The sequence below is a fragment of the Lissotriton vulgaris genome, chromosome 2_1 (genome assembly GCF_964263255.1).
Source record: "Lissotriton vulgaris chromosome 2_1, aLisVul1.2, whole genome shotgun sequence".
In the NCBI taxonomy this organism is placed as follows: Eukaryota; Metazoa; Chordata; class Amphibia; order Caudata; family Salamandridae; genus Lissotriton; species Lissotriton vulgaris.
Genome location: NC_141687.1, coordinates 1,854,731,161 through 1,854,755,823, shown reverse-complemented (window position 1 = coordinate 1,854,755,823; position 24,663 = coordinate 1,854,731,161). Strand labels below are relative to the sequence as shown.

The 24,663-nt window shown below is 46.4% G+C and overlaps 1 protein-coding gene across 3 annotated transcripts in view; it reads right to left on the bottom strand.

Moving 5' to 3' along the window:
* PARP16 (poly(ADP-ribose) polymerase family member 16) overlaps positions 1–24,663 on the bottom strand; it is a 146,932-nt gene that overhangs the window by 26,291 nt on the left and 95,978 nt on the right. For all 3 annotated transcript variants that reach the window (XM_086958031.1, XM_086958030.1, XM_086958029.1), the window contains exon 6: positions 761–905. In XM_086958031.1, coding sequence (XP_086814157.1) covers positions 761–905 — 145 coding nt within the window. The remainder of the gene's footprint in view (positions 1–760; positions 906–24,663) is intronic.

The following is a 24,663-nucleotide window of genomic DNA, read 5'->3' as shown; positions in this document are numbered from 1 at the left end:
TATTTGAGTCATAGCACCAAGACGCCTACGGGCAGACGTTGCGCTTTACAAATTGTAAAAATAAATAAATTAGCGTTTTATCATGCGTACTGTGAGACTGTTGAATCAGTAACTTGTGAGTAGATTGACATTTTGCAGTATCATCCTTAGATACTTCTAATGAGAACTCTAACAGCGCCAGCAATATACCTGTATTTCATACTCTAGTGTACATCCCTTGCTTAGCTTTTCCTCATGAGTGGCTCATGACCAATTACACTACCATACAATATGCTTGCAAAAGTCCTGGTTTTCTAGCACCTTTTCTCATTTCATACAAATGCTCAACTTTCCTCTTTGCATATTTTGGTAATTTATGCAACAAATACCACAATTTAGTGACAAAGAACTTTGTAACTTATCACACTTCTACTCAGAGGTAACCACGCAAATAGAATAGTAGTAAACGCATTTCCAGCTACTTCCAAGTTTTACTTTTACCTAGGGTAAATCAAGTCTTCAAGTGGGGCAGGTCCTGGCAGGTCTCAGGCGCAGCATTAATAAACAAGCATTTGCAATGCAATATGTCTTGCATTACGAGAAATTAGGCTATTGGCATTGTAAATGACAATGCCTTTTATTTAGGTTTTAAAAACTAACACGTAAATAAAAGGCATTGCCATTTACAATGTTAATAGCTCAAACTCTCACAACTGCGAGTTCTATTGCATTGCAAATGCTTTGTTCTACCTTAGAAGGGCGATTAATGTACAATACTCACTTTCGTCTATATTGCTTCTGTGAATAAATAAGAAGATATTTTACACGCAGGAGCTGGTTGTTTGTGACAACAAAATATTTCTGTGGTACGTCCCCTGCTTCACTGTTGCGGACTCTTGCGCGTCTCCGGTCGATCTCTTTGGAATCTGAAGTGGGAGAGAAATTTTAAAACACATTAAGTACATGTGATAAATCTCAAATTGGATAAATGAGCCTCACAAGAACAATGTACTATAGGTTTTAAATACACAGCTAATGCGGGAACCTGTCTTCAAGCAAACTTAGTGCTGAAGGCTTAGGCTGCATTTCAAACAGGATGGTCCAAATTCTATACCGAATTTTAACTAGGTAAATGCTGCACAAAAACTTGTGCTTCAAGAAAAAGGATTAGAGTTGGCTGTTTTTTATGGTAAGACAAGAGTTGTAGGGTTCATGCATCTCTCTTTCATTTAACTGACACTCTGCAAAACCCAGAATATCACCTAGGATCAGAAAAGCAAGACACACAAGTAGTGTTTTATACCTTTTATCATTCGCTTTCCTAGAACTGCTTTTACATTCTTATTTGACTTAAGCCCTTTGATGGTACAGCTTATCAAATGATCTCCCTTTTCTGGAATGATCCTGAACTTTCTGAAACTGAAAGGGATTAACAGTTTATTGGCCCGGGGGTCAATTCATGTGTTTTTCTGGGCTGGGCAGGAAGTGAATCTAGTTACCCCTACAGTTGGAGTTGAGACCACAAGTGGCCTAAATTCCAAAATCCCATCACACACAGGTAGGTGTGCTCCAAAATGCTAAAACCATGAGTAACTTAGACAAGCAAAAGGCAGCAAGTGAGGTGAGTTTGCTTGGCAATTTCTCTTGTAGCACTTTAAGATGAAAGTGGGATGGGCACTGTTGGACCTGGGATTACCAGTCCACACGGGGTAGCCTGGCACAGCGTGAAAGGACCAAACTCAAAGGCAAAATGTGTTATGCTTGCATCACACTTTCCACAGTAACCCCGTGCCTATCCACTAAAAAGGACGCCACACCTGGTTATAAAAATGTAGAATTCTTTATATTTTCTTAAAGTTTGGTTCCAGTTGCATTTACTTCAACATCTCTTCATTTTCTGTGCAATGTACTTATCTCTATGAATATACATCATGCCACAATTTTCACAGTACTAGAGATTCACTTTTGACTTCAGCATACATATAGAACAATTACTTCAAATAACATTACTTTCAAATTGGCTTAGTTTCTGTGATCTCGGCTAGGGAAGAAAATTGTTACACCCCATCAGCATGTCATCATAGCCCAAAATCAGTAGGTGTTAATCATTGACTTTTATCATGAGAAAGCCCAAATAGTTTTAATTGACCAACTTAATGAATATGCTACTTACCAGTATGCATCTGTTCTTGGCATGTAGGGCTGCTAACATTCATATCTTAGCATTAGATCGCCACCTAGTGTTGGGTCCGGATGATCGTAGGTAAGTATCAGGGACCCCCTGTTAGGGTCCGGATGATCGCACATTGTTGTCCTGGAAGAGTCTTCGAAGTATCCTGAGATGGGTGGCTCCTCCCCTGGACTACAGTGCGCATGGGCATCGGCTCCATCCCCAGATTGTTTTTAGCCATTGTGGCAGAGGATGGAGTGAAAAGTGTAAAGGATGTCCATGCTAATGATTGAATACAATAGTATATCTGCAGCTGCGACGGGCACCGGGGAGGAGGGTGGGCGATATGAATGTTAGCAGCCCTACATGCCAAGAACAGATGCATACTGGTAAGTAGCATATTCAGTTCGAGGCATGTGGGCTGCTAAATTCATATCTTAGCATAGAATACATAGCAGTCCCTCCATTAGCGGCGGTTGCCCGTGCCAGCTGCAGAAACCTGAAAAAGTGTTTTGAGAACAGCCTGCCCTACAGCCGCTTGCTGTTTGGAATGTACATCAACACAGTAGTGTTTTGTAAAGGTATGTGGTGTAACCCACGTGGCTGCTCTGCAAATGTCCTCTAGAGGAATGTTTCCTAGGAAAGCCATGGATGCCCCCAACTTGCGTGTGGAGTGTGCCTTTGGGGGTATTGTTAAAGTGCGCTTGGCTTTTTGATAACAGATTTGAATGCACTTAACAATCCATCTGGCTATTCCTGCTTTGGAAATCGGGTTGCCTTTGTGTTGTGGTGAGAAGGCAACAAAGAGTTGTTTCGTCTTCCTAAAGTGTTGTGTCCTGTCTATGTAGTACATCAACGCCCTCCGTACGTCTAACGTATGGAGCATTCTTTCTGCCACTGTTTGTGGGTTCTGGAAGAATGCCGGCAAATCGATAGTTTGGTTGAGATGAAAATGTGACACCACCTTTGGAAGGAACTTGGGGTTAGTACGTAGCACTACCCTATTTGGATGAATTTGAATGAAAGGCTCTTGTATTGTGAGCGCTTGCAGCTCACTAACCCGCCTTAGTGACGTAATCGCAATTAGGAAAGCAACTTTCCACGACAGGAATTGCAGTTCACACGAGTGCAGTGGCTCAAATGGTGGTCCCATCAGTCTGGTGAGGACCACATTGAGGTTCCACACCGGAGCTGGCGGTGTTGAAGGACTGGGTTCTTTGGACCCAGCGGTGCCAGGGCACAACACCTGAAACCTTCGTGGGTAACCTGCTCCGGCGTACAAGTCACAGAGACACGGGACACTTCCTTCGGCGTCAAAGAGTCAAGGTTTATTTACTGCAGGGAACACAGAAGTCACAGGAAGTACATCGAGTGTAGTTCGGGGAGACTGCTTCAAATTGTATTTGTGGATCGCTCCTTTTATACAGTTTTTACCCATAGGATAACATGATACACAATAGTTTACAACCTGGTTCCCACAAGTCGCTCTCAGAGGGGTCGCTTAGATCACTTTGAAACACACAAGATCCGGAACATAAGTGCGGAAACATTTGGCGGTTCCCAACTGTAAAAACCCATCTTCCCACCATTAGCAAATTCCAATCAGCAGTAAAGTAGATCGAAATAGGAACGAAGACAGGTGCAGAGGAAGACGGAGACAGTAGGGAGATCGGAAAGGGTGTAAAAGGGGAGTGTCGAGAAGCACGAGATACAGGCATCAAAGGGACGTGCCTAATGAGATGCACGACTGAGACAATAAGCCCGTGCGGCAAGATGAGCCTCGAGCGGCGCCATCTGCCTTACAGTAGCATCCCCCTCGTCATAAAGACACTTTCAAAGAACATGTGTCTTCCGCAAATATCTTGGGAGTCCCAGGGTCGCGAAGCGGACAGCGTCCGTTCGCTGGCTACTTGAGGGCAAGAGACAAAATGGATGCCGTATCTAAGATGGAACCCGTGGGTACAGATGACAAACCCACATAACAAACGAACGGTTTAAGTTAGCACAGCGAAACTGCGCACACTTACAAAACTCGTCATTTGCGGTTCATAGATACTAGACTCGACCATATTCGTGCGAGTTAAAAACACCACTTACAATTGTCACGGAACCTCAGACGCTCCTTTTGCCCTCATGTAGGCAAGCACTAGTCGGAATCATACTCGATATTCATCAGACCATCAAGATGTCGTTGTAGCATAGCTCTGTCCAACCGAGTCCCCTTGGTAACAGATGGTTGTCTCATACACGTTGTAGCACAGAGGCCACATAAGGCAGGACCACACTGCACACAAAGGCAACACGTGAACAGGAACACTACCACAACCCCGATGATCGTCAGAATCTTCCAACCCCAAGTCGACACCAGGCCCCAAAACCAACCAAGTAGCGTCCAATCCCCTACATCCACGTGTATGGATTCGGAGATCTTGTGCAACTTCGAGATGGCTTGATAGACAGTAGGAGCATTATCTGGAATGAAAATGCAACAGCTCGAATGGATCACTTTACATACCCCACCGCGATCTGCTAAGACAACATCTAAAACCATACGGTTTTGTAATGTCATAAGTCTCTCCGCCTGAAGTTCTGTGGTGATATTACCAAGGGCACTGGCAGTAATGTTAGCTGTCGATTCTACCACTCGAGTCAAATGTCTCAGGTTCCTACTATTAACCATAGGTCCCCAAAACGGGAGGAAACCCTTGAAAAAGTCTCCTGCCTCTTGACCGGCAGTATCCTCTTCGCTAATTACGCCTCGTACAACTCTAGTCTTATGATAATCGGCATCTACAGTAAACGTCGGAGGCAACAGATTTGCAACAAAACATGAGCCCATGAAGTCTGCGGGCAACCATGTGTATGCACGATCATGACAGATAAAGTATGTACCCTTGGCAGCCAGAAACACAGGGGACGGGGACATTGGCAGAACGTAACTTTCAGTGCAAGCACTTACTCCAAGTGAGGCTTGCGAACCACGACCCACAAGACAAAGATTACCAGTGTGGGGTACGACCCATATTGGAGGCGAGCTTTTAAGCTGCTTTTCATTAGTGAACGTACTATATTCCCCTCTATTCGGTGCCCTATAGGCTTGTACCTCTGCCTTAGGGATGAGAAAAGCATCATAGATCTCATCTTCTAAATCCTGTATTGCCATCGATACCACCCACTGATACGAGGTAGGACCTGGTTTGGGGGAACGTTCTGGAGAGGGGTGGAAACCCAGTGCGCTTCGAAGCATTGTTTGGAATGCTCGAGCTGACCCTTGGGAACTATACGGTAACACCAGATATGGAATTCCCTTACCCGTAGTATGTGGCATCAACCCACACACCCAACAATTAGTAGTGTTAACCACTAACTGATGCTGATGGAGGAGCTGGATAAAGGAATTGTTGCGGAATTCTACACGTCTAGCCTGTTCGTGTTCTGGTAACATATGAAAGGAATGAGGAGAAGCAGTAGAAGTAATGTTAGGGTAAGGAGTAGGAGTAGGGGTAGGAAGTAAGAAGTAAGACATAGTGTAATACACCCCACCGGCCAAAAATGCAGAAGCAGTTAAAAACAAAACAAACAACTGGGATACAAAACATTTCGTACGACTAAGTTTCTGCAGCTTGACTCTATATGCCTGAGCTCCTTCCAAATCATTCAGCTTCGAAAATGCCATTTCCCTACGACCGTCCGCAACGTTTCTTGACGCACTTCGTTCTGTGCAGCAATAGTCAATCCCCAGGAGTTCCTAGGAACCGACGGTCTTTAACCTAGTGTCAAGACCTACTGTCCAGAAAGAAGTACGCGCGCGGCCCTACGGCCCTCAATACACAATATGTATATATTAGCACAATATTTCTCAGCTGTGGAAGAAAAAGATACAAGGAAGAAGCTTGATATATATATATATACAAAACAATTTTCAATGATACGAATGTTCAAAGTTGATCATGGGAAACGAAGATATTGCAGTTATCAATTTCAGCAAAGCAAGCAAATTTTTATTTGTCCTTAGTGTGAGATCGCAAAGAATATCGATGTTTCCCGGGACGTGTCTGCACGTCGAACAAAGGATCTGTCGAAGAGACAGCGTCCTGCTGATCAGTTCGTTGGTCTGGTCTTGAGTCTCTTGCTGACAAATGTTCAACAGTGGCTTTCTGCTGCGCTGAGGGTTCTCCAACAAGCTGTGCGTCGCTAAAAGGTACAAACGCCGGCAATGTTTCTGTTTCTGTTGACGCAATGCCTTTCCTTACCCACGGGTCTGCCGACAAAGGAATAGGGACTCGCTTACAATGGGTAGCATGTACCCAATTTTTCCGCCCCTCAAGACGAACGGCAGTCCTCGTGGCCAGGAGCACCTGGTAAGGTCCGGTGAAGCGAGGGTCCAGATTGTTTTTTCGTGAAAAATTTCGGGTAACCACCCAATCTCCAGACTGGAGCTGGTGGCCTGGACCCTCCGTCTGCGTCGGCAAGGCGTCGTAAACCTGTTGATGAATTAACCTCAGTTTAGCAGTCAAGTCATGTAAGTAATCAATCAACATCGGGAACTCAAGATCAGAGAATATTCCTGGCCTAGGAACCCCCCACACATTCGCAGGACGGCCGAACACTATTTCATAGGGACTGAGCCCTATTCGGGAGTGTACAGTCGCCCTAGTTGACAGTAATGCTAGAGGCAAAGCATCAGGCCACGAAAGTCCAGTCGTAGCCTGAATCTTCGCTAATTTTAGTTTAAGGGTGCCATTGTACCCTTCAACCAATCCAGCTGACTGGGGATGATTGGCGCTATGGAATTTCTGATTTATTCCAAGGCCCTTACACACACTCTTCATCACACTTCCAACAAACTCACTTCCGTTATCTGACCACACGACTCTAGGCATTCCATACCGAGGAAAGTATTCCTTCAGTAGCATTTTCGCAGTAGACAAAGCAGTATTGTCTTTGAGGGGATAGGCCTCGATCCATCGGGAGAATGCGCAAACCACAACCAAAACGTATTTCAGGTTATTGCATCGCTCCATATGGATGAAGTCCAATTGGATCACCTCAAAGGGATACAAAGGAGGAGCAAAACTGCCAGGGGGAGTTGGGGTTCCTTTGCCAGGATTGTACATTATACACACCATACAATTCTTCACCAAACGTTCAGCACACTTAGTAATTCCATCATTCTTCCACACATCAGCCAACAACTTGCAAATACCTTTCGCGCTAATATGTGCTAACCCATGTGCCATTTGCACAACGGCCAGTACATACGCATCAGGCAACATCCATCTTTTCTGATCTGACAAATCAATCCAGCAACCATTCACATCCAACCTTCCCGTACTTTCTTTCCACTTCATCTTTTCAGTGTCGGTGGCCTCATTCTGAATTGCTTTCACACTCTCTATAGTATTCTCACACATACTTGATTCTGTAGGCCACCTAACCGAATTCGTCACATACATTCGAGTGCTAAGGTTCCGGGCAGTCTCCTTAGCAATCTCATCTGCAAACGCATTACCACGACCAACATCATCCGTCACTTTACGATGCGCACTACATTTAACAATTGCAACTTGAGCAGGCAAAGTCAATGCATCCAAAAGATCGTTCACAAGCTGGCCATGCTGTATTTTCGTGCCATGTGACGTCAAGAAACCACGTTCTCGCCACAATCGTCCGAAACTATGCGCTACACCGAAAGCATACTGACTATCGGTGTACACATTCACACGTTTACCTTTTGCTAATACACATGCTCTAGTAAGAGCGATCAGCTCTGCAGCTTGGGCAGAATTCTGATTCAATCTCGCAGTCTCAACAACAGTATTCAATGTCACCACAGCATAAGCAGTAGTCACATCACCATTCGGCAATTTAAAACATGACCCATCCACATACAGGATGCCATCCGGGTCTTCCAATGGGGTGTTTTTAAGGTCCACACGACCTTTTGTTTCCTCCTCTGTCCGCAAGTAACAGTCATGTTCTGTTACTGCATCTGACTCTGCACTAATTGGTAACAAAGTTGCCGGATTTAGGACATTACAACGTTTTATCTGAATGTGGCTTGCCAAGAGCGTCAATTCGTACCCAGATAACCTCGCACTCGTCAAGTGCTGAGTTTTCGTACGGTTCAAAAGAGTATCGACTGCATGCGGAACCATCACCGTAAGCATATTATCCATGACCAATCCTGCTGATTGTCGGATGGAGACCGCAGCTGCCGCAGTTGCTCTCAAACAACTCGGCAATGCTCTAGCTACTGGGTCTAAGGTCGAGGAAAAATATGCACATGGACGTTGCTTACCACCAAAAGGTTGCGTTAAGACGCTTAAAGCACAACCTTCCTTCTCGTGAACATATAACGTGAACGGTTTACTGTAATCAGGGGTACCTAACACAGGAGCCGAACACAATGAATCACGTAATTCAGAAAAACTTTTCTGACATTCTTCCGTCCATGGTAAAGGAGTCGAAACATCCTTGCACGTAAGAGCCACCAATGGTTTCGCTAGCAATGAAAAATTAGGAATCCACTGCCTGCAGTACGATGTGATACCTAGAAAGGCACGCACATCTCTTTGGGTTTGTGGCACAGCCATGCGCGCAATCGCTGCAATTCTCTCTGGGGTCAATCTCCTTCCCTCCTTTGACAATAAGTGACCTAGGTAGGTTACTTCTTGACAACAATATTGGAGTTTAGAAGGTGACACCTTGTGATTTAACTCACAGAGATGTTGCAGCAACGACACTGTAGCAATTTTGCAAATGTCCTGAGTATCAGCAGCCACCAATAAGTCGTCGACGTATTGGATTAAAGCCGCACCAACCGGCAACCTAAACGCATCTAGTTGACCCTTCAAAGCTTGACTGTAAATCGATGGACTTTCACAGTAGCCCTGAGGAGCGCGTTTGAACCGGAAGCTACGTCCACCAAGAGAGAAACCGAAAAGGTCCCTGCTCTCTTCGGCAATCGGGATGCTGAAAAACGCATTTTTCAAATCAATCACCGAAAACCATGAAGCTGTAGCTGGAATCAGAGTCAGTAGCGCCGTAATGTCAGGCACAACAGGGAATTGAGGAACCACAATTTTATTCACCTCCCGTAAATCGATAACAAAACGATAAACAGGCGGTTTGGTAGGATCAGTACGTTTAAGAATGGGCAGTACAGGACTATTGCACACGTTTCCCCGAGTTTCTTCAATGACATCTTTCTCGATCAAATCATAGATGATCGCTAACAAAGCTCGTTCACCATCAAGGGAGATACGATATTGGGGAATACGTGGCAATCGCACATTCGATTTCAACTGAACAACATAAGGGGAGATATCAAGTAGGCCCACGTCATTTGGACCCGTCGCCCACAAAGATGCAGGAAGAGAACTCAATTCCGGTGGAAGCTTATCGAGGGACAAGTACATGGGAGAGACTACCCTCTCTCCTAACGTAAGCTTTACACCCGCAGGAGAACAATACAAAGTCGCATACAAGCGTTTAAGCAAATCCAGACCCAAAAGATTTTCGCCACAACCAGTAGACAAAATCAATGGAGCTTCGAGCTCACGTGGCCCAATTTTAAGGGGCAAAGGGCGCGAAACTGGATTGCTAACGGGGGCGCCAGAGAATCCAACGGAAACATTTGTTAAGCCAGACAAAGGTGCGCCAGGGAGTTTCGAATGCATGATAGAACTTTTCGCTGCACCAGTGTCCAACAGAAAAGGCTCAACGACGCCCGATGTAGCAACTGCGACGTAAGGCCCTCTCTGATCAACCGGAACTGATACCACTCCCTCTCCTTGTCTTCGGCTGTCCTAGTAATTACTATCGTCAGTTCCCTGATCGACGTAATAATCGTCTACATTGTACTGCGCAGATCGTCCTTGCGATGATCCACGTTGATCAAAACAGTTATTAGAATTTGATGAATGGTCAGAGCGATCATTCTGAGCACCACGACCTCTACCACGTGATGCGTGCTGTGCACCACCACGACCTCCTCTAGACGAATTACCACCACTACGGTCATTTAAAGCAGGACAATTGAATTTAATGTGTCCCTCCTGTCTACAATAAGCACATTGATTGTACCCTAATGAAGATCTCTGAAAAGATGAATCATTACGCGGCTGCGATCGATTCGATTGCGACTGCGATCTATTCTGCTGAGGCGCATTCTGATTAGAACGCGGCGGATATGCTTGTTGTAACAACACTTTAGTTTTCAGCTCTTTCGTCTTTTTATCGGCACGGTCATTTTCCTCTTTTTCTCTATTTTCGTAATATTGTGCCGTAGCCAATATCTGAGCTGAGGTAGAAACGGCCCATGAACTTTCTGAATTTTTCAATTTATGGCTCAAGTCGGGCAATAAGTTCGATACGAATTTATCCACAAACAACCTCTGTCCACCCTCAGTACCCATATCCTGCCCACTATGATCGACGAATGTTTCCTCGAACCTCGTAAAGAAGTCTGAAACACTCTCATCTTTCTTCTGCTTACAGGCTGACAACTTGTCCCAATTTACCCTCATAGCTGGCATAAGCGTTTTCATTAATGTAATGATTCGCTGGGGAAGAAGTTCAATCAACTGATCGGGTTTAGTAGCAGCCACTTGTCCAGCGTCTGCCGCTGTAATGGCAGCCCAATCACCACCTAATTCATTCGCGTGATCTTGGTGACGAATCTTGGCCCATACCGGTTGCGGTACGACATTGCCAAACAACATGTCGATATCGGCCAGATTCATTATCGTAGCGTCTACGAGCTGCGATAATTCTTTGTAATACCCCGCAGGATTTTTGCGAGGATCAGGCAAAGTTTGTTTCACCTGAAGCACTTCCGATCGTTTCCAAGGGAGGTGTATCCACACTCTCTGGAAATGTGCTGGTATTGGAGCATTAGCATTAGTATTATCAGCGGGTACCCAAACTGGCGGAACTTCACGCATAGGATATTGGCCAGACCCATCTCGTTGTTCAATGTCCTCAACGAACAATGCATGAGGAATAGGAGCGGGACGAAGAGATAGCAACCGCTCAATAGCACGTCGGACATTAGTGTCGACTATCAGTCCAGTTGCGAACTGAAGCCGGAGTTCAGACAGGGCGGTCAGCACCTCGTCAGGCGCATTGGCCGCTATCTGATCATGTAAGAACTTGCACATTTCATCAAACACATATCTCTGAGTTGGTATGTTGAATTGATCAAACGTTTCGAGGACAACACGTGGTGGATTTCTAACAGGGTTTATCATCCAACCCATCGCCATATTGTATAGCGCAACACGTTCTCTATTACCAGGAAGCTGGCTACGTCTCTGTGGACCATCAGAACCTGCAGACCCAAAAACAGGTCCGAGCGACTGAAAGAAGTTTGTCGCAAGGGGAGAATCACGATTACGAGTAGAGGGAGAAGAGTAAGACACAGGACTAACAAGAGAAGGAGTAGAGACGTTAGCAGCAACAGGGGTTAACAACACAGGAGCAGTAGCGTGAGCAGTAGCGGGAACAGGAGTATGTGGAAGCGGAGGAGCAGTAGGAATAGAAATAGGCAAAGGAGCAGGAACAGTCGGAAGAGCAGGTGCAGGTTGAGGAACTGGTGGAGGAATAACAGGTGGAAGAACAGGTACGGCAGGGACCACAGGAGCTGCGGTACCCTGTACGTACGGAGGTGGCGACTTCATAAGATAGGACATTAAAGAATCCTCAACTGCCTCTTCCTTCTTATCCGACTCCGTAGGCAAAACAGGATAGCATTTGTCTATGGACATACGCTGTAATCTCTCAAACACTTCCTTATCCTTATCCTCCTTATCACGCTGAAACTGCTCAGCTTTCTTCACTATAGTAGCAACAGTATCTCGCTGACTACGTTTATTTTGTCTGATCTCTTTCTGTCGGGCTTCTTTGCGCCAGAACCGAAAGGCATCAAACATGGCCGGCCTTGATTTACGTTCGAACAACTTTATTTCCAAATTATCTAAGATCGACGCTTCGAAGCTACCGTGAGGTGGCCAACGAAGATCGCCGTCTTTCTTTGTATATTTGATCCAATAATCGTTAAAAGCAATCGGGCCTAGCCCATGTTTGCTATATAAGTCATATGTAGGAGTTCCAACCGGAGGTATCGGACACGAGTCCTCCAGCAGGGAATCCGCACCACAAGGTCTAAAGCAACTGAACAAAGTACTGCGACCAGGCATCTTGCACACTAGCCGAGTTTCACAAACTTCAAGGGTTACGGGATTTCGGGATTTACCAAGTCCCAGCAAAGAACTAAACCCTCGGTCTTTGGCGGCTGCAGTCGTCAAACAAATACAACAACAACAAAGTACGCTAGCAAAGTGTCACCGACAAAAACACTCACACAGCGTGTACAACAAAGACACCCGCTAAAGTGTCTACAACAAAAACACTCGCTAAAGTGTTTACAACAAAGACACTCGCTAAAGTGTCTACAACCAAGAACTCTGGGAGCGACCCACAAATACTTAACTCAAAGATCAATGGCGTCCTCAGGAAGGCCCGTCAATCGTCTCGCTATACCAAGGTCTACGCCAGGCGCCAAAACAGGTCTACAGTCAGGGCAGCAGTCCGTCGCAGCCGTTAGGAGGCGGGAATCTTCGCGGGAAAAGTCTTCGGGCCACTTATTTCGACAACAGGATCGATGAAGCGGGGTGCACCTTCCCTCGGAGATTTCACACGAAGTTCCTCACGATCGTCGGGCTTGGACCGGTACCACTGATGCAGCCCCACGTTGGGCGCCAACTGAAGGACTGGGTTCTTTGGACCCAGCGGTGCCAGGGCACAACACCTGAAACCTTCGTGGGTAACCTGCTCCGGCGTACAAGTCACAGAGACACGGGACACTTCCTTCGGCGTCAAAGAGTCAAGGTTTATTTACTGCAGGGAACACAGAAGTCACAGGAAGTACATCGAGTGTAGTTCGGGGAGACTGCTTCAAATTGTATTTGTGGATCGCTCCTTTTATACAGTTTTTACCCATAGGATAACATGATACACAATAGTTTACAACCTGGTTCCCACAAGTCGCTCTCAGAGGGGTCGCTTAGATCACTTTGAAACACACAAGATCCGGAACATAAGTGCGGAAACATTTGGCGGTTCCCAACTGTAAAAACCCATCTTCCCACCATTAGCAAATTCCAATCAGCAGTAAAGTAGATCGAAATAGGAACGAAGACAGGTGCAGAGGAAGACGGAGACAGTAGGGAGATCGGAAAGGGTGTAAAAGGGGAGTGTCGAGAAGCACGAGATACAGGCATCAAAGGGACGTGCCTAATGAGATGCACGACTGAGACAATAAGCCCGTGCGGCAAGATGAGCCTCGAGCGGCGCCATCTGCCTTACAGTAGCATCCCCCTCGTCATAAAGACACTTTCAAAGAACATGTGTCTTCCGCAAATATCTTGGGAGTCCCAGGGTCGCGAAGCGGACAGCGTCCGTTCGCTGGCTACTTGAGGGCAAGAGACAAAATGGATGCCGTATCTAAGATGGAACCCGTGGGTACAGATGACAAACCCACATAACAAACGAACGGTTTAAGTTAGCACAGCGAAACTGCGCACACTTACAAAACTCGTCATTTGCGGTTCATAGATACTAGACTCGACCATATTCGTGCGAGTTAAAAACACCACTTACAATTGTCACGGAACCTCAGTGTTCTTGGGGGAATGACTCGTTTCAGACCTTCAAGAAACGCTTTAATGGCAGGCACCCTGAAGACTGAGAGATGCTGCCTGTTTTGAAGGTAAGCTGCGATGGCGGATAGATGTATCCGAATAGAAGTGAACGCTAGTTTGCACTTATAAAGGTGTAACAGATAGCAAATGATGTTAGGGATAGATGCATCTAGCGGGTTTATGTCATTGTCCGCACAGTAAATGACAAAACGCTTCCATTTCGCGGCATAGCATGCTCTGGTTGACGGCTTCCTAGCCTCCTTGATGATGTTCATGCATTCAGGAGGTAGGTTGAGGTATCCAAACTCTAAGACTTCAGGAGCCAGATCGCCAGGTTGAGCTGTTGCAGATCTGGATGCTGAATTTCTCCATGGTTCTGCGTTAGAAGTTTGGGCGTGAGGCGCAGTCTTTGATGCGGCACCACTGAGAGTTCGAGGAACGTGGTGTACCAGGCTTGGCGCGCCCACGTTGGAGCAACTAGGATAAGTGTCATCGAGTGTTGCCTTAGTTTTCTCGCCACCAGTGGTATCAGAGGTGTCGGGGGAAAAGCGTAAGCAAATTTGCCTGACCAGTTCATCCATATCGCATTGCCCTGCGATTGGGGGTGTGGGAACCTGGCGGCGAAGCTTTGGCATTTTGTGTTCTCCCTTGTGGCGAACAGGTCTATGTCTGGACGACCCCACCTTTGGAAGTACGGCTGGAGTACCGATGGATGTATCTCCCACTCGTGCATATGATGGCTGTATCTGCTGAGCAGATCCGCCATCTGATTGTCCTTCCCTGGGAGGTGTTCTGCCATGAGGAAGATGTTCCTCTGAATGGCCCACTTCCACATGCTCTGAGCCAGGTGAGACAGCTGTGGTGAGTGGGTGCCCCCCTGCTTTTGGATGTAGTACATCGCGGTCATGTTGTCCGTCCGGACTAACACCACCTTGTTGCACAGATGTACAATGAAGGACTTGAGCGCCATGAAGATCGCCATCAGTTCTAGATAGTTGATGTGCATCTTCTGTTGCTGCGTCGTCCATAGTCCCTGCACTGTGTAAGTGAGCAGATGAGCTCCCCATCCCTGGAGAGATGCGTCCGTTGTCAGGATAACCTGTGGCACTGGCTCCTGGAACAGTCGGCCCTTGCAAAGGTTGTGTGGAGTCCACCAATGCAGAGAGTTGTATGCCCGACTGGTAACCAACACTAGGTCTGTTAATTGTCCCTGAGCCTGTGTCCACTGATTTGCTAAGCATTCCTGGAGCGGGCGCATATGCAACCGTGCGTGAGGGACTATGAAGATGCAGGAGGCCATCATGCCTATCAACTGCATGAACACTCTTGCTGGAAGGGAGTGTCCCGGTCTGAACTTTTGGATTAGAGACTGTATGCCGTCTATCCTGACTTGGTTTGGTTGCGCCTTGGCCGTCAGGGTATTGATTGACGCACCCAGAAACTGCCGGACATGTGCCGGCTGAAGGTGTGACTTTGGGTAATTCAACGAGCAACCCAGGTCGTGAAGGAGGTGAATGGTAGTTGACATGTCCGCGGCGCACTGCTGTTCCGACCTGGCTTGAACGAGCCAGTCGTCGAGGTAGGGATAGACATGGATGTTCTGCCTCCTGAGGTGCGCTGCCACTGTCGCCAGACACTTGGTAAACACCCTTGGGGCAGTTGTGACTCCGAAGGGTAGGACCTTGAACTGATAATGCGTGCCCTGGATAGTGAACCTGAGGTACTTCCTGTGGGACGGATGTAGCGGAATGTGGAAATAAGCATCCTTGAGATCTAAGGTTGCTAAGAAGTCTCCTTTGTTTAACATAGGAAGAATCTGTTGCAGTGTAAGCATGTGGAAATGCTCTGACAGTATGTACAGATTGAGGGGACGGAGATCCAGAATTGGTCTGAGAGATCCATCCTTCTTTGGAATGAGGAAGTACAGGGAATAGACCCCTGTGCCTTCCTCCCCCACTGGCACGAGCTCGATTGCTCCTTTTTGCAGCATCACCAACACTTCCTGCTGCAATAAGTGCAAGTGCTCTGCGGACATAGGTCTTTGCCTTGGTGGAATGTTGGGTGGAGTGGATTTTAACTCTAGACAATAACCGTACTGGATAAGCTGTCGCACCCACCTGTCTGTGGTGATGTTGATCCAGACGGGCAGGAACTGCTGTATTCTCCCCCCGACAGGTGTTAAGTGGTCGGGGGGCAGTGACAGCGAGTCACTGGCTGCTTGGGGCAGAGGAGCGTGAATTGTTGCCTCCTTTGCCGCGTCCTTTGTTGCTGTTTCCCCTGTAGCCCCTCTTGTTTTGTTTGGGGTACGAGGATTGTGCTCCACCTCTAGGGAACTGTGACTGTTGACCCAACTGTCCTCTGGTGACTCCACGGGCACCTGAGCGACGAAAATTATTGCCACGAAACTGCTGTGATTGTAGGGCCCCCATAGATTTAGCAGTTTCAGTATCTTTTTTAATTTTTTCCAGGGTGGTGTCAACATCTGGACCAAACAGTCTATCCGGGTTGACTGGTTGATTAAGTATGGTTGTCTGAATGTCAGGTTTGAACCCTGATATGCGGAGCCACGCCTGTCTTCTGAGCATAACACTGGTGTTAATAGCCCTAGCGGCTGTGTCCGCGGCATCAAGTGCACACTTTATGGCCGCGTTGGAGATCAGTTGCCCTTCTTGTATAATCATTTTGGTGCCCTCTTGAAACTGCGGAGGCAGGTGTTCCACAATCTGCTCTAGTGTGTCGTAATGTGATCTATCATAACGTGCCAGTAGTGCCTGTGTATTTGCAATACGCCAGAAATTGGCAGCCTGCGCAGCCACTCTTTTGCCTCCTGCCTCTAGCACTTTGGACTCCTTATCCGGGGGAGGAGCTTCACCCGTTGATTGGGAGTTGGCCCTTTTGCGTGCGTTTGCGACCACCAGGGAGTCAAGCGGCAACTGTCCTCGAATGTATGCAGGGTCCGCAGGCGCTGGTCTGTACTTTTTTTCAATACGTGGGTTGACCACCCTCGCCCTGGTAGGCTCCTTAAAGATGTCCGCAGCATGCTTGAGGACCCCTTTGAGCATAGGCAGTGTCTTTACAGTTTTCTCCGAAACTGCAAAGGTGTCGAACAGAAAGTCTTCCTCAACTGGGTCAGCATGCATGTCCACATCATGATTAGCAGCTGCCCTTTCAATGAGTGCATGAAAACCTGTAGAATCCTCTGTAGGGGACGCACGTGTACTGAAAGTCTGTGGGTCTTGTCCCATATCTTGGGTGCCCTGGTCCCCAATGACATCATATGAATCTGGCTGTGCCTCAGGTTCATTGACTGGGAACGTGTATTGTTCATCTTCACCATAGCCTTCACTTTCAGAGTGGTCTGGAGACGGTGTTGGGCTCCTTCCCATAGGAGGCTGGATAGGTTCCATGAGGCCTGAGGCGTCCTGTGGAAACTTTTTCTTCTTTAGGGGAATGACATAGGATTCCACCGGCTGCGAAGTGATCTTTCTTTTGTAAAGGGTTAACTTCCCCGTGTCCGCATCTATGAAACACTCCGAATCCTCTTCCTGGTCGAGCACCTGACCCGAAGATGGCCCTGCCGTAGAAGATTCCGCCTTCTTTGGCGTCGATTTCGATGAAAAGGCCTTCGGCGCCACTTTTGGCGGTAGAAGGAAGAGGAGTTTACTTGCGGGCTTGACCGGGACGTCTGCCGCCTTCTGCGTCGATGGTGCTGGCGTCGACGAAGAAAAAGCCTTCTCCCTAATTCTTTGTAGTGAAGAAGCAACGAGAGATGCGTCGGTGACCGATGTCTTTGGCACCGACGAGGCGGCCTTGCCTTCGGAAGCGACGTTCCGGTGCTCCTTTGGAGGGACGGACGGCGCCGACCCCGAGTCCTTGGAGCGATGCGCAGATGTCCCCGTTGGAGCCGGGGCTGTGTCGCTTGCTTTGGCTGGCTTTGCCGGCGCCGACGCGCTAGTTTTGTGCGTGCCACTCTTTTTAGCGGATCTCTCCTCCGGCGCCGATTTTGACCCTGTGGAATCGCCGTGTTTCTTCGACTTCTGTGGACCGGAGGTCGACGGAGTCGATGAGGCTGCCGGTGTAGCTGTTTTTGCGGTGACGACCGCCATCTTAGGGACGTTTGAGTCCTTGACTTTCGGTTTCGGTTTCGGGTCGGCCATTTTAGGTGCTGCCGAGACCGTTGCTTTCAGTTTCGGTTTCGAAACCCTCGGCGCAGCAAGTATGTCCGTGGCCGGGCCAGCAGGCGGGGCCGTGGCTTGCGCTCCAGGGTCTTGGGGAAGGCCGACAGGCGATCCCGCGACCCTCTCCTGATGTCCGTCAACTTCGGGGCATAGCTCGTCCCCTGAGCTATCTTCCGCGGCCCCATAAACCATATTGTCGTCCCCTACCTCGTCGACGTATTCAAGGCCTTGATCCACGACCCCGTCGTCGTCATATTCCGGATCGGCCTCGACCTCCGTCTCGGGCGGGGAGATTTGAAGATGATGGCTCTGGTCCTCGTCTTCTTGGTCGTCGAAGATGTTTTCTGGATCCGGGGCCGCCTGTTTGGCCACAAGGCGCACCGCGCGCCGAATCGTGAGAGTCTTCTTCGACCTGAAACTCGCACAGGCCCTGCAACTGCCTTCGTCGTGGTCTGGCGAAAGGCATTTATTACAGACCGGATGCACGTCTATGTGTGGGTATTTGGACCCACAGAGCGGACAGAGTTTAAACGGACTCCGCTCCATGTTGGGAACTTGTTGTCGAGTCGCGATGAGAAGGCCTCGATGTCCGAAGAGTGTTACAAACTCCGCTGAATCCGGCTCCGAGAGACGGAAGAACTCGAGACCGTACGCAAACAATACCGACGTAAAGAACCCAAAGCCTTTTGGCCGTAAAGATTGATGTTTATTCGGTTCCGACGGAGAGACGTCGAGACCGCATCCGAACCCAATGGCGGAAAAAAACAATCTGGGGATGGAGCCGATGCCCATGCGCACTGTAGTCCAGGGGAGGAGCCACCCATCTCAGGATACTTCGAAGACTCTTCCAGGACAACAATGTGCGATCATCCGGACCCAACACTAGGTGGCGATCTAATGCTAAGATATGAATTTAGCAGCCCACATGCCTCGAACATGCAGTTTCACGTTTAGATCACCTCTCTCTTATCTGCACAACAACACTAGAGAGCAATTACAGCTTAGCCATCTCCCTAGTCATGTTACCCTTCACAATGGATGAGCAATCGTGCCTTCGCTTGGTACGCTTTCTCTTTATTCAGCTAAGTCTCCAATTTATCCTCAATTCATTGATTCAATGTGCAGGAAGGAAAAATCCCTTGACAGGCTTTCGTGTCGTTCACTTCCCCACCCCCAGCCATGCTTACTTCTCCAGAGATGATCCAGCCGGTGATGGTGGGGGGGGGGGTGGGGGGGGGGGGGGGTTGGGGGTTTACGGGGCCAAGTCTGTCACTCGAGGGAAATTTGTGGATAAGTACGGGGAAGGCAGGCTCAACACCCGCCCAGCAAGACGCCCTGTAGCTCGAGCGTTAAATTCTCTTCAGAAGCAGTCCCGTCAGTGACAGAGGACTGTGGGGCTAAGCGATTTACTCGGGGAAATACTTAAATTGGGCGGACCAGGTATACGAAGGCAACTCCACTCCTCAGGCAAGACTTTCTGTTGTTCGAGCGCCTCCGCTCCTGCGTGGTTCTCCCTCCTCACGCCTTCCGCAGCCCGAACTCCTCCCCTCCTGACCTCGCCTGCCCCCGCCTTCCCTCTTCCGGTGCTACGCTCTCCAGCACCGGGCCAGACTCTCTTCCTGCACCAGACCTCCAAGTGTAGGCTCTACGATGGCCCCGCTGAGACCAGGCACTTCAGAATAAGGGACCCAGCCTTCCGTGGGTCCGTCACACTCCGCCTCCTGTCATTCATCCCCGGCTCACTCAGGAAGGCGCTGCCGTCCTTGTTACCACAGTGCAGCGCCTTCTCAGCTACCGAGCCTCCTTAACCCTGCCGCTTCAGACCACACAGTTACGGGGCAATTTCGTTAAGGTAGCGGAGCCACGGTAAGTGGACAGTGATGAAAAGGGGGGGGGGGGGGAGGGTGGCCTCAGATGGTTTTATCTCTACAGCAAAATATTTCTTTATGCAGCCTCCGGTTTCCACCAACAGAGAGCTAACTTGGGAAAAGGCTCTTAGTTCCTCAAGTGGAGGTTAATCTAGCCGCCCTCACCTGACGATCCCACTACAGTTCTCGACTAGTGGTCCCTTCAGTGGCTAGTCACACTCCTCTAGTACTCTGGATTTGTTGTGAATGACAAGCTCCGCCGGGTCAGGTCCACGGTTGAGGGAGGGTATCAGTCAGTAGAAAGAGCAGCCCCAGGAGGCTGTCACACCCTCCACAACGCGCCCACCTCCTCACGCCACAGCCTGGGCTCCAGCTCAATCAAACTCTCTGGTCACTCCAAAATGGCCGCCCTGGTTCGGTCTTTTTATAGACTGGGCTCTGGTTGCTAGATATAGCTGGAAGGTTCTAGAGGTTTCCCATTGTATTCCTATGGCTAAGGATCCTGAGGTAATAATTTAGGCAGTTACAGGCCTCCATTTTGTGTTTCTCTTCTCTCCATCTTAAAGGAGCACCTGTACCTCAGGATTATGTAGGGATAATGAGGCACCCAAAGCCCTAAGAACAACACCAAAAATTATAGTGGACACATAAAAAAACTAACGAGAAGGCAAAAAAAAAGAAAAAGGGGAGAAAAATTAGGAGGGACCACCCAAAGAGCCGACAGGTCTAACAGGCACCCTCATTTTAATATATATATATACACGTTTCGCTGGCTGTGGTACATAAACTTAAGGAAAATAAAAGCATTTGAATATACACCAAGATTCAGCGCTTCAATAAGGACTCTAAGTGATATGATTTGATTGGACTTATTGTGCAAGTGGTGCTGTGCCAAACTTTGGAATATTCCCCACTACTCTCTACTACTTACTCTCTCCTACTCCACTACTCTCAAATACTCTCTCTACTACTCACTATGCATTTTTTCAAAAATGTATTTAATTATGTTGAAGCAAATGTGTAAAAAGAACATATAACAGAACAGTGAACTTTAAGTCTGTCTTTCCTGTCGGCTGACAGGAAGTTCCAATGACGTATTGTGAATACTTTTTTTCTTTAAAAATGGCCGCGCGCTCTTCAAACCGTAACCAGTGATTAAGGCTACTGTGTAGTCGAAACGCGTTTGGCAGCGGCAAAATAAAGAAATTTGGAAATCTCACACGGTGTGGTCGTTTAAATGATGGAGTAGCGAGACTCGATCCAAGGAGTCTTATGGTGACGACGCAACTCTCGGTTTGGTGGAGGCAGTGAATGCTTGGATAACTGTAGAATATATATATATATATATATATATATATATATATATATATATATATATATATATATACACTGAAAAAAACCATAGGTTTGACACCAGTTATAGTTAGCTGGAAATTTTACGGACATAAAACCATTGAAATTCCCACGTTATAGTTAGTTGGACTCACTATAACTTGCGTGCCTGCAATGCACTGCTGATGCCGTCACATATTACATCACTCATGACATGGTCAGTGACATCACTCATGTCATCACTGATGACACCATCCAGTGAATGTGTGTCTTTCTGAAAAATAAATATGTTTTATATATGTATATGTAAAGGTCAATGGAAGAATAAATGTTTAACCCTTTCCATGCTCATGACGAGCTCAGCTCGTCATGAGGCACAGTGGAGCTGTGCTGATGACGAGCTGAGCTCGTCATGAACAATGGGAATGCAGAATCTGCAGCACAGGGCAAAAATCCCTGCAGCAGCCATGTGGTTAAATAAGTGTCTAAAAGGATGTTTTAAAAACAAATTGATTGGTTAACTTAAAGCCTCTTTGCACACTAGGCAGGGATGTCCTAGCTTTTTACGTTAACACTGTAGCACTTTTTTGCTCTATTGCACACCTTGCTCTCCCTTCTTTTGTCCCAGGGGACAAAAATGATGTCGGAATTATCAGCACAATCACTTTCTATGAATATGTCCAGTTGGTCTCCCGTTTGTGACATAATGGATTTAACCAGTTATTATGCCAGATGCAACCATGAACCTTTTTGATCAATTGTTCACAAAATGAACTAATGGTATTTACAAAATGCATTTATGCAGAGTATTTGTAATGCGATAATTTCGAATTGCTGTTTTTATGTACAATTGCTTTTATTTCATGCAATAGATATATATATTCACTGAAAAAACCATAGGTTTCACATCAGTTATAGTTAGGAATTAGCATTTAAAAAACCTATTAAATTCACTGAAAAAACCATAGGTTTCACACCAGTTATAGTTAGCTGGAAATTTTACTGATATAAAACCATTAAAATTCCCACGTTATAGTTGGTTGGACTCACTATAACTTGCGCGCCTGCAAAGCACTGCTGATGACGTCACATATTACATCACTCATGACATGGACAGAGACTGTCAGTTGATTCCTTTGTGTTCTACTGCAGCCTCCTAGAGTGTTCTAAAGAACAACTAGAGCGCTAACAGTCGTGATGGGAATAAAGTGGTAACTCTTAAAACATTTAATTTAAAAAGGAACAAAATGAGGGTGTATATTATGCCATAGAAAGTATTATTAGTGCTGCAGAAAGAAAAATTAGGGCACATTTTGAGTGACTTCTCAAATCCTCAAAGGTGTAATGAGGCTATGCCCCTTTTTACACCTCTCTGCAACGCAGGCCACTGGCGCGTTTGCAGAGGGGGGACTAATTTCCCTTGCATACTGGGGGTCCCTGGGTCATATCTGCCCAAACACCGATATTCCGAACGATTGAAAATGACTTTTCTTGAGAAACATTCAGATTTGGATTATCAAGTCCTATACTTTGGAATTTTTGAAAGACTGACTTTGAGGATGCTATAAATTACTCAAGTCTGCCCGAATTGTGTGGGTAAAGTTGATACCTAGTCACTTTGAATAAGAATGTACTTACGTCTCGTCTAACATTTGGAAGAAATATCTAGTTATATGACAACAGGATACGACATAACTTGAAGGAAATAAGAACGGCCTGAAGAAGTTCTGTTGTACAGAACGAAACGTTTCGCTGGCTGTGGTACATAAACTTAAGGAAAATAAAAGCATTTGAATATACACCAAGATTCAGCGGTTCAATAAGGACTCTAAGTGATATGATTTGATTGGACTTATTGTGCAAGTGGTGCTGTGCCAAACTTTGGAATATTCTCCACTACTCTCTACTACTTACTCTCTCCTACTCCACTACTCTCAAATACACTCTCTACTACTCACTCTCTACTACTCACTCTCTACTACTTACTCTCTACTATTCTCTCTCTGCTACTCACTCTCTACTACTTACTCTCTACTACTTACTCTCTACTACTCTCTACTACTCACTCTCTACTGCTCTCTACTACTCACTCTACTACTTACGCTCTACTACTCACTCTACTACTCACTCTACTACTTACTCTCTACTACTCACTCTCTACTATTCACTCTCTACTATTCTCTACTACTCACTCTCTGCTACTCTCTCTACTGCTCTCTACTACTCTCTACTACTCACTCTCTACTCTATTACTCACTCTCTACTCTCTACCTCTCTCTACTTCTCTCTACTAGTCTCTACCTCTCTACCGCTACACCTCTACCGCTACACCTCTACCTCTACACCTCTCTCTACACGCACACATATGTATATATATATATATATATATATGCATTTATATATATATATATATATATATATATATATATACACATACATATATAAACATATATACTCTGTATATCTATATAAATACAAATATAAATGCATGCATACATATACATATATGCATACAGATGCATGTTATTTACATGAAAGTTTAAAAAACACTAATAAAAGCAAAGCTAAAAAGCCACCTCATTACAAACAGAATGGCTTTAACTTAAACGAGGGCGAGATCTATTGCATTTTTAATGCTTGTTTACTTTGGTTCCATCAAGAAGGCATTCAGATGTGTCACACATTTGCCATCAATTCTGAATGTTAGCACTCTAGTTGCTCATTAGATCACTGTAGCAAAGCTACTGCTCACCAGGGACGTCTGCTGCTGGTATTCAAAGTGCATGTTTCAGTCTGCATGTCAGAATTTTTTAATGAAATTGAAGAGGATTTGAGAAGTCACTCAAAATGTGGCCTAATTTTTCTTTCAGCAGCACTAATCATACTTTCTATGGCAAAATATACCCCCTCATTTTGTTCCTTTCTAAATTAAATGTTTTAAGAGTTACCACTTCATTCCAATCAAGATGGCTTCAGGTGTGCCATACCTTTGTAATAAGTAGGACTGTTAGCGCTCTAGTTGTTCTTTAGAACACTCTGGGACATTCTGTCATTGGGCTATACTTGGGCTACATCTGGGTGTTATTTGGGCTACATTTGGGCTCTTTTGTCTCTGGTGGCCATCTTGGGAGACTGCATGTCAGAATTTTTTTATGAAATAGAAGAGGATTTATACATGTTTTACTGAGAATGTCAGACTTCATTCTCACATGACTGAGAACGATAATGTGAATTTACAGAAAATATGCTTTCAGTTTAGCTTATAGATCCCTTTCCAAACCACTGTGGGAAAATCATGAGATATTAGTTTTCTTTCAAGCACGATTCATGATATCACAGCAGAAGGCTTTTTCACATGGTAAAATCACCTTAGAACACACCACAATCCCTAAAATGAGTATGGTACCATCAACAAATGATTTATAATGTAA